At 51.3% G+C, this 13,355-nt stretch overlaps 1 protein-coding gene across 1 annotated transcript in view; it reads left to right on the top strand.

Moving 5' to 3' along the window:
- Positions 1–614: 614 nt before the first annotated feature.
- NRXN2 (neurexin 2) overlaps positions 615–13,355 on the top strand; it is a 300,535-nt gene continuing 287,794 nt past the window's right edge. Inside the window, exon 1 of the mRNA XM_066610141.1 lies at positions 615–1,011. Within this exon, the coding sequence (XP_066466238.1) occupies positions 630–1,011 (382 nt within the window). The 5' untranslated portion in view covers positions 615–629. The remainder of the gene's footprint in view (positions 1,012–13,355) is intronic.

Raw genomic sequence — 13,355 nt, forward strand, 5'->3', positions numbered from 1 at the left:
GGAGAAATTTTGCCCAGCTCCTCCCTGCCAGAGGATGAAGATGCTGTAACCAGTGTAAAGAGACACCTTGGCTCTTGGTGAGGGGGGACGGGGGAGCCAGAAGAGCCTTCAAGGGACTGCTTTTCTGCGTGAGACACTGCCCCCTCCCCCAATCCTGGTGGGCTCTCTGTCTTTTGCAAGGACCCCACCCCTGCTTCTTGGGATCCGGTCCACATTTGCCCCTATGTCTTCCTGCTTAATGTGGATCTGAGGGTGTGCCAAGGGGGGCAGTCATCTGCCTCGAGGAAGGGGGGGCTGCCATGGCGAAGCCTGTGCCACTCTTGCCGTGGGCATTGTTGGTGGCGTCGATGCTGGGCCCGGGAGCAGGTGGGGCGGCCTTGGAGTTTGGGGGCGCGACAGGCCAGTGGGCCCGCTACGCCCGGTGGGATGCCAGCTCCACGGGAGAGCTGAGCTTCAGCCTGAAGACCAACGTGTCCCGGGCACTGGTGCTGTACCTGGATGATGGTGGGAACTGCGACTTCTTGGAGCTGCTGATCCTGGAAGGCCGATTCCGCCTGCGCTTCACCATCTCCTGCGCTGAGCCCGCCAGCCTGCACCTGGAGACGCCCATCAACGACGACCGCTGGCACATGCTCCTCCTGACCCGCAACTACCGTGAAACCATGCTAGTGGTGGATGGCGAGGCCCGTGTGGCTGAGGTCAAGTCCAAGCGGCGTGACATGACAGTGGAGAGCGACCTCTTTGTGGGGGGCATCCCGCCGGACGTCCGCCTCTCCGCCCTCACTCTCAGCACCGTCAAGTACGAGTTGCCTTTCTCTGGGATAGTGGCCAACCTCAAGGTGGGGGATATGCCCCCGGCCCTCCTGGGTAGCCAGGGCATTCGCAGTGACATGGAGTACCTGTGCACCAAGCAGAACCCCTGCGTGAATGGCGGAATCTGCACCGTGGTCAACAGCGAAGTTCAGTGCGACTGCAGCCTCACCGGCTTCCAGGGCAAGTTTTGCAGTGAAGGTAAGAGCTCGCATGGGGGCTGCCTAGCCAGCGGGAGGGGGGCCAAGGCTGGTAGCACAGTGGTTAGGAGAGCGGGCAGAGAGCTGGGGCGTCCTGCGGGAATCTCGCCGGCCTGTCTGGTGACCTCAGCAACCCCAGGTGGGTAAATTACAAAGGGGGACATTCCTGGTTTGAATCTTGCCTCTAGTTGGCTTCAGGCCAGCCTCTTGGCCTCGGTCTTCCCCACCTGCAAGGCCTAGATGCCTTCAAAAAAAGATTGAACAGATTTCCAGAAGAAAAGTCCATCTCTACAAGCCATGATGGGTTTGTGCAACCTCCTTGGCCTGCTGAGCAGGGATACTTTGGGGCTACTAACAGCAGAATCCTACGTGTATTTGTTTAGAAATAAGACCCACTGAGTTCAGTGGGGCTGACTCTCAGGTAAACCAAGTATAGGATTTCAGCTTCAGATAATGTACCTAATGAGCTCTTAAGGGAAGCACTAAGTCAAGGTTTCTCAAACTTGGGCTTTGCGATTCCCCAGCCTGAGGGCCCTGGCTTTGGGGCCCCTAAAGGAGTGCTGCAGGGGGCCCTGCGCAACCCTCAACAGGGCTCCCCACCCTTCTAAAAGTGAAAGCGGAACAATCACGCTCCACTTCCCGTTTTGCAGAGGCCGGGCGCGGTCGCTCCGCGTTCACTTTCTGGAGGTTGGGGAGCCCTGCAGACAGTCGCACAGAGCTCCCTGCACCCTCCGGAGGCTGCAGCAGGGACTGGTAAGTACCTGCCAGTCCCTGCAGCCCCCTTAGCGAAGTGATCCTGGGGATCGCGTCGCTGCCTCCCTCACCCCCGCAAAGACTTACTGCGGCTCAAACTCTCCGCCGCATTAAGTGATAACTGTGGTAATGACTTGGAGGTGGGCTCTGTGATGGGTGTGGGGCTCCTTCTAACATCCCTGAATTTTTGCCTGCACTTTCTCTTGAGGCAGGATCTTCACCGGTGCCAGCACTGAACGGCTCATGCTCACACATGCTATCTCTCTCTCACTCTCCCCCACCCCACCCCTCCCCCTCTGTCGCTGACATCTCTGATGGGTTCAGAATCCCTTTTGGCTCAATTTATTGCTATTGAATAAACCCTAACCAGGTCCTTCTCTGGACCTGTGTGTGTCTCTCCAAGATTCTAGTCCTCATTGCTGAAACCTTTTGCTTGGCTCCTTTTCACACCGCTCCTCAAGGAAAAGTGTTAGGCCTTGGCCAATTGGAGGCATCGAAGGGCCCACCACTGACCCCTCCCAAAGTCCTTGGTGAAAGATGGCAGCAGTGGCATAGATAACGGGGTGGGGGGGTAGCAGTTGCACAGGGCAGCAAGCTTTGGGGGGGCAACAAGCTGAGCTTTACACTAGCGGCCAAAATTGTGGAAAAAATTGGTATGTATGAATAATACCATCACGTTATATATTATTGGAAAGGTAATTTAATGCAGAATGTCTGTATTCTATCAAAAGGTATGACCAATTCACCAGAAAATGAAAACACAACTGCCTTATGGAACAAAATGGTGGATTTCTTAAAACTGACCTATGAGACTGGTTGTTCTGAGAGCCAATGAGATGTTGTTATGATACAGCAGGGAACCAATACGGTGTTAAGGCGCTCTTATTTTCATGTATCATAATATAGTTAGCCTGCTAACTGGTTAAAGAGGCACTCCTTCAAATGGTGCTTCTTAGCAGGGAGAGAATAACCGGCCCTCTTCACCCCAGCATAGTGTCTCTAACCAGTACAGGGCACACTTTTATTTATTTAATTATTTAAATTTGATTTTTGTCTTGGAGGGGGCTACAAAATTTTCTTTGACCCCAGGTAGCAGATAGATGCCTTAGCTATGCCACTGGCTGAGGGAGGCAGTAGAGCAAGTGGGTGGCGAGCTTTGGGGGAGGGGAGGCAGGTTTCCCCCCAATTTTAGCTTTTTTAAAAGTCTGGAAATTAAATCACTTCTGGCTGTGATATCACTTCCAGGGCCTGGAAGATCCAGGTTCAAATCCCCCCTCAACCACAAAGCTTCCTGGGTGACCTTGGACCAGTCACTTTCTCTCAGCTCCACCTACCTCACAGGGCTGTTGAGAGGACAAAAGGAGGAGAGCAGCTGTGTGAACCGCCCTGAGCTCTTTGGAGGAAGGGCGGCATAAAAATGTAAATAAATAAATCATTTTGAGCTTGCACTGAGCTACAGGATCATCAGCTATGCCACTGGATGGCAGCAACCAAGAACCGCTGCCGCTGCCCCTGCTGTATCAAACCTCCCCAGAAGCCCTTGTGAGCGCTCAATTTGGCAGTGATGATGACGCTGATTGCTGTTTAGAAGCCATGCCTGCATCCACCACCCTTATTTTACCTGTATTTCATGGTCTCCATTGCTGCGTCCAGGGATAGAGGCATTGCATTGGGGGCATTGCAAGGATGGCAGATGGTGGTCTGCCAGGTCCCTCTGATGGCATTTGAGTGAGGAGTCCCCAAAGATCTGATATTGGCAGTGCCCCTTCCTATGCTTTGTACAAGTTCACCTGCAATCGGTGCCGGATTTAGACTTGGAAGGTCCTAAGCTATATAAAGCTTGGAGGCCTCCTGATAAAAAAATTATACCAAAATTTGCTGCAGAAGCCAGTTAAAAAAGGTCTACATATATATCATGTATAATACATGCGCACACAAATATATATGTACATGTGTATGTGTATTATACATATAGATATTACACATACACATGCACATATATATTTGTGTGTGCATTAGTTCGTTAGTTTTAGATAGATAGATAGATAGATAGATAGATAGATAGATAGATAGATAGATAGATAGATAGATAGATAGATAGATAGATAGAGTTTATATATTAACTATATAATTATATAAGGTTGAAATCCTATCTTGCACTGGAACAGGCAAGCCAAGAAGCTTGCACTGTATCCAGCACAGGATAGTGGCCATAAGCAGCTTAGCCAGAGGCAAGGGGAAACTCTTCCCCTTACCTCTGGGTACGCCTCCCTGGCCCCTATGGGTCTCCTCAGACTTGCACCACTTCCTGAGATGGCACAAGTTCAAGGAGAGCGGAGCGCCTTGAAGCCACTCCAAGCTTCCCAGGAACGGGCATGGGGATCCAGCATAACGATTGGGTCCCAGCCCCACCTGCCGCTCCCCACCTGCCCACCCCTGGGGTCACCCACTGTCTGCCCTCACCTGCACCAGAATGTGTTCCTCCTGCCTCCTCCCTGCCCACCCCAGAACATTGTGTCAGCCCAGCTGCGCTGGTGCAAGGCTTGCCCCGAAAGCCACCACAGAGGCTGGATTCAGCCTCCATGTGCCAACGCACCCCTGTGTGCTGGCATGGCTTGCTCGTGAGGAGACACAAACTTGCTTTATGGCACATTTGTGACCCTCCTAGCCTAACATGCACACTATATAACGATATATATATATATAAACTATATATAGAGAGCGAGTACACATAAAATTTCACAGCCTCCCCCTCCAAAAGAACTCTAATTTTTTGAGGCCCCTGCAGCTTGTTAGGCTCAAAGCTGTAGCTTGTTGCGCTTATGCCTAAATCTGGCACTGCCTGCAGTGCCCTCTTCACTTCCTCCCACCCTTTTCTTTTGCCCCTATGCACTTCTCTTGTATGTGCCCTAAGCCATGGCCCCTCTTTTCCCTAGTGCAGCATTTCTCAAACTATGGGCCGGGACTCACTAGGTGGGTCTTGAGCCAATTTCAGGTGGGTCACGTAGCAGCTAGCTTAGCTGCCATTGAAAATGCAGGGTACAGAGCTGCTGGGCAGGGCGGGCTCCTGGTGGGAGAGAGGCCTGGTGCTTTGCCCTAAATGGGGGGAAGGTGGGATGCTGGAAAGGAGGGGGGTGCTGTGTGGTTGGCGAAAAATCCAAGTCTGGGTTCTGCTTTGACTTCTGAACTGGAATGTTTGAATTCCAAGCTCTGCAAAAGAACAGCAGGAACATGCTGTGTAATGGTTCCTTTGGCTAACCGTGGCTTAGGTTTGAAGCCTAAATTGATGATGACACTTCTGGCCATGACCTCACTTCCAGGTTAATGACATCACTTCCAGTTGGTAGTGGACCCATCACTTCTAAAAAGTGGGTCCCAAAAAGAAAAAGTTTTGAGAACCACTGCCCTGGTGTGTGTGCTTGTTTGGGAATTGGACCTAGGCTCTGGAACTCCTTCCCTACCCCTCCTCATGTTGCACTTCTGCCAAACCTTAGACCAGCCTCACATCAGCCTTGCTCCTCTAAGAACATAAGAACAGCCCACTGGATCAGGCCACAGGCCCATCTAGTCCAGCTTCCTGTATCTCACAGCGGCCCACCAAATGCCCCAGGAAGCACACCAGACAACAAGAGACCTGCATCCTGGTGCCCTCCCTACATCTAACGTAGCCCGTTTCTGAAATCAGGAGGTTGTACCAGGTGTACATCTGCCACCTGGGATCTGCTGGACCCAGGGGTGAAACCAGCTTTCCTTCACTGGGTGAGGCAGCCACACTTCCAGGTTGGGCCATACCCCTCCTGTCAATGAGGTGCAGTGAGACAGCAGGTTGGTAGAGGGTGACAGATTGGGGGTGGTGGGGTCCGTGTGTGCCTTCTCTGTTGGCCATGGCCCTCTTCTGCACCAGCCACAGCTCATCTTCTTGCTCCTGTGAATTTAGAAAGGCAGCTGCCAAAGGCTTTTCAAACTGCACATTCTTGCTCTTCAAGCAAGCTCTCCTTCTTTAAATGAAAGCTGTTGTTTCACCCCTTTGGAAAGCCCATGGTCAAGGCCATGCTGTAGGTGTGGCGGTGCACCTCTGTCCCCGCTCTGGTTGCAGATTTGCTTGGGCCAACCCCCACCCTGCATAGTCAGTGCCTGGCAGTCCTCCCTGCCTCGCTTACCTGTTTTTGTCCCTTGCAAGCGGGAAGCGATTCTTCTTCCTTCCCTGCTCTCTGTCTGCAGCGCCTGGTGCGCTGGGTAGAGGGTAGTGTGGCAGAAGTGATAATCGGTCCAGGCAGGGAAAAAGAACCGTCTGACGGGTCAAAGGCAATCTGGTCCCTGGCTACGCACAATTTATTCCACTATTATTTATCTGTTTATGGCCGTGTCTGCTGCTCTGGCAGAAGTCCAGGACTGGGCTGCAGGCATCCTGCACTGGGGCAGCTGGTGTGAGAGAGAGAAGCGGACACTCTGGAAATAGGGGAGGAGGGACCCGTCCCCCCTGCCCTGCCTCCCTGTGCCGTCATAGGTGGGAAGAGCGCAGAAAAGTGCTTTCTTCACTGCTTGTGTCTGGAAGACATTCCTTATAGGAAGCGAGGCCCCCCTAATCCCTCACGTGTTGGGCCAGCAGCGTGAGATGAGCCACTGTTAGTTCTTTCGACTATTCTTGGGCATCAATGCCCTGGACTAAGTCCACTTCTGCAGCTGGTGAGAGGATAGACCCTTGCCCCAAGGTGCTCACAGTCCAGGTTTAGACACAAGGGAGATAACAGAGGAAGGGGATGGGGGTGGTGATAGCATATTTATTTAATTTAATGTGTTTAAATTTATTTAAATGTGTCTACTACTATCTATTTAATGTGTCTACTTGAAGAGGGCAGCTGCTTAATCTACCAGATAGGAAATTCCACCGCTTAGGGGCCCTGCTGTTAGGTCACTGGAGTTGTCATGGAAAGTAAGTGTTTTATCACTGAGCTGTAATCCCTCCCCAAATACTGTGAACGTAAGAAACTGCCTTCTGCTGAGTCAGGCTACTTCTAGGTCAGGGGTGCCCAAACCCCAGCCCAGGGGGCCACTTGTGGCCCTCAAGGACTCCCAATCCGGCCCGCAGAGAACCCCCAGTCTCCAAAGGGACTCGGGCCCTCTGAAGATTTACTGGAGTCTGTGCTGGCCCGACACAACTGCTATCAACATGAGGGCGACTGTTCGACCTCTTGCATGAGCTGTGGGACGAGGGCTCCCTCCATTGCCTGTTGTTTCATGTTTGTGATGCAGCAGTGGCAGCGAAGGAAAGGCTGGCTTTGCTTTGTGCAAGGCCTTTTATAGACCTAGAGCTATTGCAAGACCTTCATTCATTCATACAAGTTCCATCTCTAATATATTCATTTATGTAAATTTATTCAAATTTGAAATTTTTTCCCCTGCCCCAACACAGTGTCAGAGAGATGATGCGGCCCTCCTGCCAAAAAGTTTGGACGCCCCTGGTCTGGGTAGATCAGCATTGTCAAGCACTGATTGGCAGCAGCTCTCCAATGGTTAGGACAAGGAACCCTTCCCAGCCCAGCCCTACCTAGAGACGCTGTCCGACTGGCCTTTGTGTGGGACCAAAGGCTTCCTAGAATCATAGAATGTGGGGGAGGTCATGTCAGAGGAAATCTAGTTTGACCTCCTGCCCAGTGCAGACAGCCACAGCACTCCTGACAGGTGGCCAGCCAGCCTCTGCCTCAAGGCTGGCAGTTCCCGTGCTGGACAGCTCTTCCTGGAAAAGGTGGGTTTGGAGAAGGGACTTTGAGGAAGTAAGAGCTGTGTGATCTGCACAGTATCTGGGAGGGTTCCATACCCCAAAGGGTGCGTGAGGGAGTAAGGACAGAGAGGGGCAGGAGTCCGTAGGTTGTCTGGGGCTGGAGGAGTGAAGATTGCTGCCAGGCAAGGTGGCTAGATAGGAGAGCGGAGAGGCAAGGAGGGCTTTGAAGTGGAGGATCAGAAGCTTGTGACTACAATAGAAATTAAATAACGGCAGGAATTGCAGTATACGTAGCACACATCGACATGGTGCATGTGTGTCACATAGCGTTAAAAGGTAGATCTCTTCCCTGAGGGGCTTACAATCTAGATATTGGCCCAAGGGAGACAGCAGAAGAGAGAAAGTGGGGAAAGGGGGAGCACACATGATAATTTCAGCTACGTGTACTTCAGCTTAAGTTCCCCTGTGCTCAGGCTGCATTGCATCCCACAAGGGAATTTTGGCTGCTGGAGGTCTCCTTGAAGTAAAGGGACATTTGTCCCCTTGCCCTGGGGTAAGCCCCAGCAGCCGCTATGGTTCAACCCAGACCTGCTCTACCAATATCGGTGCAGTCCACGTTGAGCCGTGTTGGCAGATCAGAGCTGGGAAGTGGGCTGGGATGTGGTGCCGCTTGGATGGGCGGTCCAAGCACTCCTGTTTCTTCCGCACAGGGCCGGCTCCAGCGATTTTAGAATCCCTCAGCCGGCGGAAGCGTTCCTGTTTTTGCATAACCCTCGCCGAAACATGCCCCGCGTCTCGCACAATTGTGCTTGCTTCTGTCAAGAATACTCTCTGGCTTCTCTTTCGCATGCAGGCAGACACACAACACAACACCCACACGTAGGCACTTCATCTAAGGCCCCCCCCCACACACACACACTCCTGGCTGTCTGGACAGGGAGACTGACAAACAGATGGCTGTGCCAGTTGCTGGCCCGCCTGCTGCGGAGTCGGCTGGGCAGTGGCCCCTCCCTCAGTGTTTGCGGGCTGTGGCAGGTGCTCCGCCTGGCCGGCTCTTGTCTGAGACTGTGCCCCTGCCAGGGGAGGCTCTGCGGATGGGCAGCTGGGCAGCTGTTGCTTAGCCCGGTTGCTGTGGAAACACTGCCCGGCCAGCCAATCGATTTTGAGATAAAATGCATTTTGTGTCATATGTGGTATTTCTCGGTGACGTAGCCAGCAGTGAGTGTGGTTGGTGGTGAGGTGTTTGGGGTGGCAGATGAAGGTGTTTTGGGGGGGAGGGGGGAGATGATTGCTAAGCTTTGCTTTCATTCATTTTTTGTTTTAGTGCATGGGAAATTTTCTAACACACAAACACCACACAACTTGTTGCTTTCACATGTCTGGCGAGAGGAAGTGTTGTGTCTTGCAGGCCTGTAGTTAATTTCCAGAACATGGCCGGGAGGTCCAGCCTAGCCCAAATTCCATTTTTCTGACTTCTGTTCCCTGACTCCCAGCTTATGCCAGGTCATGCATGTTGCCATCTCAGGAGGGAAAAGCACTCTGTACATGGTTAGAGGGCCACTTGATTTGTGTGTGCTGGATTGGAGCCTCAGTTCTGACTGTGGGAAGGGGGAGATGCCAAACTCTCTTGTCTCTCTAAAGGTGAATCCCTGACATCTCCAGCGACCTCACAGCAGGGGCCCCTAAGCGGTGGAATTGCCTACCCGGGAGATTAAACAGCCGCCTTCTCTTCTTCAGTTTTTCGATGTCCATTTAAAATTGGTTCTGCTGAGGTGGATAATTGATCCTTGAAGCAACATGAAACGCCCCAGGCTCTGTGTGTGTGTGTGTGTGTGTGTGTGTGTGTGTGATGTTGCAACTGTTTTGTAGACTCTGTGTTAGAATTAAACAAAAAATTAAGCATGTTTTTATTTGACTGTAATGTAGTGGCTAAGAAATTGACAGCGCAATCCTAACTTGCACTGGAACAGGCAGGCCTGTGCTGTGTTCAGGGCAAGTTTCAAGTTTTGGGCTGTCTGAGGCTTGGCCTGAGGCAAGGGGAAACTTCCTCTTAACCCCGGGCAAGTCTCAGCAGCCCCAATGGGGCTACTCAAATCTGTGCCACTGAAATCGATGGCACAAATCCAAGCAGCGCAGGACTGCTCTAGGCTGCCCAGGAATGGGACTAGGATCCAGAATAAGTGCTGAATAAGCCCTGTCTCCCACTCACCTGCCCCCAGGAATGCCCACCGCCCCCCCTAAAATACCTCCCTCCCTGTCCTCCCCACTCCCCCCAGACCCCTGCACCGGCCAAGCTCAGCTGACACAAACTCACCCATCCCTGGGACCCGCATCAGCATAGGGAGGCCAGCGCAGTCTATGCATCGGCCTATCTTCATGGACTCTCTGCTCACAACAGGAGAGGAAACTGAACGCTTTCCACATGCGCTGCCTCTGACGCATCCTCAGCATCACCTGGCAGGACAAAGTTCCAAACAACACAGTCCTGGAACGTGCTGGAATCCCCAGCATGTATGCACTGCTGAAACAGAGACGCCTGCGTTGGCTCGGTCATGTTGTGAGAATGGATGATGGCCGGATCCCAAAGGATCTCCTCTATGGAGAACTCGTGCAAGGAAAGCGCCCTACAGGTGGACCACAGCTGTGATACAAGGACATCTGCAAGAGGGATCTGAAGGCCTTAGGAATGGACCTCAACAGGTGGGAAACCCTGGCCTCTGAGCGGCCCGCTTGGAGGCAGGCTGTGCAGCATGGCCTTTCCCAGTTTGAAGAGACACTTTGCCAACTGTCTGAGGCTAAGAGGCAAAGAAGGAAGGCCCATAGCCAGGGAGACAGACCAGGGACAGACTGCACTTGCTCCTGGTGTGGAAGGGATTGTCACTCCCGGATTGGCCTTTTCAGCCACACTAGACGCTGTGCCAGAACCACCTTTCAGAGCGCGATACCAGAGTCTTTCGAGACTGAAGATTGCCAATATATATAATATCTTCCCAAAGAGTGGCGAAAAAGTGCTTTATGGCACTTTTGCGACACTCTTCAGTCAGTGCCAGGGACTTATGTCAGCCGAAGGGGCACTTATGATTGCGCCCTGAACTGCCCTGGTTGGAGTCTCTCCTCTGCCATAAATTCACTAAGTGGGGCCTTAAAGCAAGTCCCCCTCCCTCAGCCTTCCCCACCTGCAATAGGGGGAGAATCATACTTATTCACCATGCAGGGTTGTTGGTAAGGATTGTATTGAGATGATAACATGAGAAGGGTTTGAACCTCCAAGCATGCTATACAAATGATAATAATATTATTAAATACAAATTGTTGCTGGGACAACTTTTTGCAAGGTCAGCTGCCTATGGGGATGTCTTGCCAAACATTCTGGAAACGAAGGAGGAACTTTGCTGCCTCCTGGTCTCTCCTCTGCTCTGCCACCTCCTTCCCCATCCTGTGCCTCCTTTGAAGAAGAAGTCAAAGGTGGGGCAAGGGGATTAGCAGCCACTTCCAGTCAGTGTTGAACATCAGCAAGTGGATGGGGGGTGATCAACACTGACTGGAAGTGGCTGCTAATCCCCTTGCCTCACCTTTGCAACACAGGGCCCAGCGCAGCCACAATGCAGCCCTGAGATAAAGGAACAGTCATTTCCTTACTTTGAGGATGCTTCCATGACTCCCTGGTGGCACAGCTGCATCAGTGCTGGAAAGGGCACAATCCTAACCAGGCCTACTCAGAAGTAAGTTCTATTTTGTTCAATGGGGCTTACTCTCAGGAAAATGTGGTTAGGATTGCAGCCAAAGTTGGATAGGAGTGGGCCCACAGTAATACAGGTAAGCTAGGAAGAAATCTAATGGCTCAGCAATAGAATCCGCACAGAGCTCTGTTTTATGTAAACAGAGACAACTGCAGCTGCTTCCTTTATTTACTCCTTTCTCCATCCCCTTCTGTTCCTTTCCTTTCCTTTTCCTCTCTCCTTTCCTTTTGCATCAGAGATTGCAAGTTCCTTGGGGCAAACACCTTTCTTTCTCACTCTGTGCAAAGTCCCAAGTATGCTGCTGAGGACATGATGAGTGATTGAGATACATTCCAGTAGAATTAGTCACTGTTCTTGTTATTAATATTAAATGTTGTATATTTTATAGATCATCTTAGAGGATGATCAATACAACTGTTACATTTTTATAATTTGTATTTTAAATTATAAATTGATTTGCTAATTAATAGTGAGGCAATAATTTTATTATTAAGCACCTGAAAAGCACGGTGCTGTACATGTGTTCAATGAACAGTGACAAGCCTGTGAGCTTAAAATCTAAATAGGGAAACTGATGAAAATAGGAGAATGGGGGGTAAGGAAAAAGAAGGGAGGATGAGGATGGTGTTTCATAAGGCAGAGTAGAGCAGGCAGAGTAGAGGCTTGATGGCTTCTTCTGGAGAGAGACTTCCATGGACTGCAGAAGGGGTCTGCGGTCTGGCACCCGCTCAATGCCTCTTGACTACTTGCATCTGAGTGATGCAGCTGGCTTGGCTTGGCACCTGTATGAGAGGGGTGAACAAAGAGATTCCTTGTGGGACAGCCCTTTGTGGAAGGGGTTAAGCCCTGAGCTGGAACAGAGCCAAATTTTTCTCAAGGAAACGGGTGTCTCAATTCCCCCCCCCCCCCACCAAGGGCAATTATTCTGTGGAATCCATGAACTGTGGAAGGAGCCCGGTTTTTCCACTTTCATTTCCCCTGTCCCAGAATGCCAAAGTGGCAAGGAGGGCAAAGAGTTCTATGGTGCCATGCCTTGAAGACCTGGTGTATAAAAGCAACCCTTTTGGATTTGTTTTCTGAAGCTGCATCCAAAGGAGTCTGGACCTTGGTCTCTGTAGTTCAGCACTGAGAGTCACTGACTGGAAGCCATTCTCTAGGACCGTTTAGCACCAGGACCCAGTTTTTAGAATGACAATCTGTCAGAACCCACCAGAAGTGAAGTCATTAACCTGGAAATGATGTCATGGTTGGAAGTGACATCATCAATTTAGGTTTCAAACCTAAATCAGCCTAAATCAACCAAAGGTCCTGTTCATGCTGTTATTTTGCATAGCTCAGAATTCCAGCATTCCTGCTTGGAAGTCAAGCAGAAGGCAGGCTTGGATCCTTCTCCAGCCGCACAGTCCACCTCCCCCCCACCCCTGTTTCCAGCATCCCATCTTCCCACCTCTTCAGGGCAAAGCACCAGGGAGCGCTCCCTGCCCAGCAGCTCTGTATTTTCAGTTCTGTATTTGCAATGGCGGCTGAGCCAGGTCCTACGCAACCCACCGGAAATTCGCTTGTGACCCACGTAGTGGGCCCCAACCCACAGTTTGAGAAATGCCGCTCTAGGAGTTCACCTTGGGCTCTTTCCCTGCCCTACCTAAAGATTCACTGGGGACTCTCAGCCTGCACAACAGGTCCTATACCTGAACTCTCAGCATGAGCGTCTGTCTGCGGAGTCAAACAGTTCATTCGTTTAGGTCCAAATTGCCATCCTCGACCGGCAGCAGTTTCTCCTCCCTCCTCCTTTGTTCTTTTCCAGGTTTCCTCACTTTCATCTTTGGCTTTCTTAGAAGGCTTAATTCATGGCAGGACGCACCCCCCTCTCCCTGACCCTTGCTTTCAGTGCTGCTGCAACGCTGGTGCTGCGGTGAATTAATAATGGTGTCTATAAATGTACACAGAGAGCATCTTTGGTGATGAGTAACTGCCGCCCAACTCCCAGGCCGGCTTGAGTCCCGGCAGCTCTCTTTTTAGACATTTAAAACACAGTGTCCTTTGTCCTTCCACCACAATACCTTAGAACTTAATTGTCTCCCCTGTCCAGGGTTCCATCATCAATTCATTCCAACACACACCCTCCTTTTC

Source organism: Tiliqua scincoides, chromosome 15 (genome assembly GCF_035046505.1).
Source record: "Tiliqua scincoides isolate rTilSci1 chromosome 15, rTilSci1.hap2, whole genome shotgun sequence".
Taxonomy (NCBI): Eukaryota; Metazoa; Chordata; class Lepidosauria; order Squamata; family Scincidae; genus Tiliqua; species Tiliqua scincoides.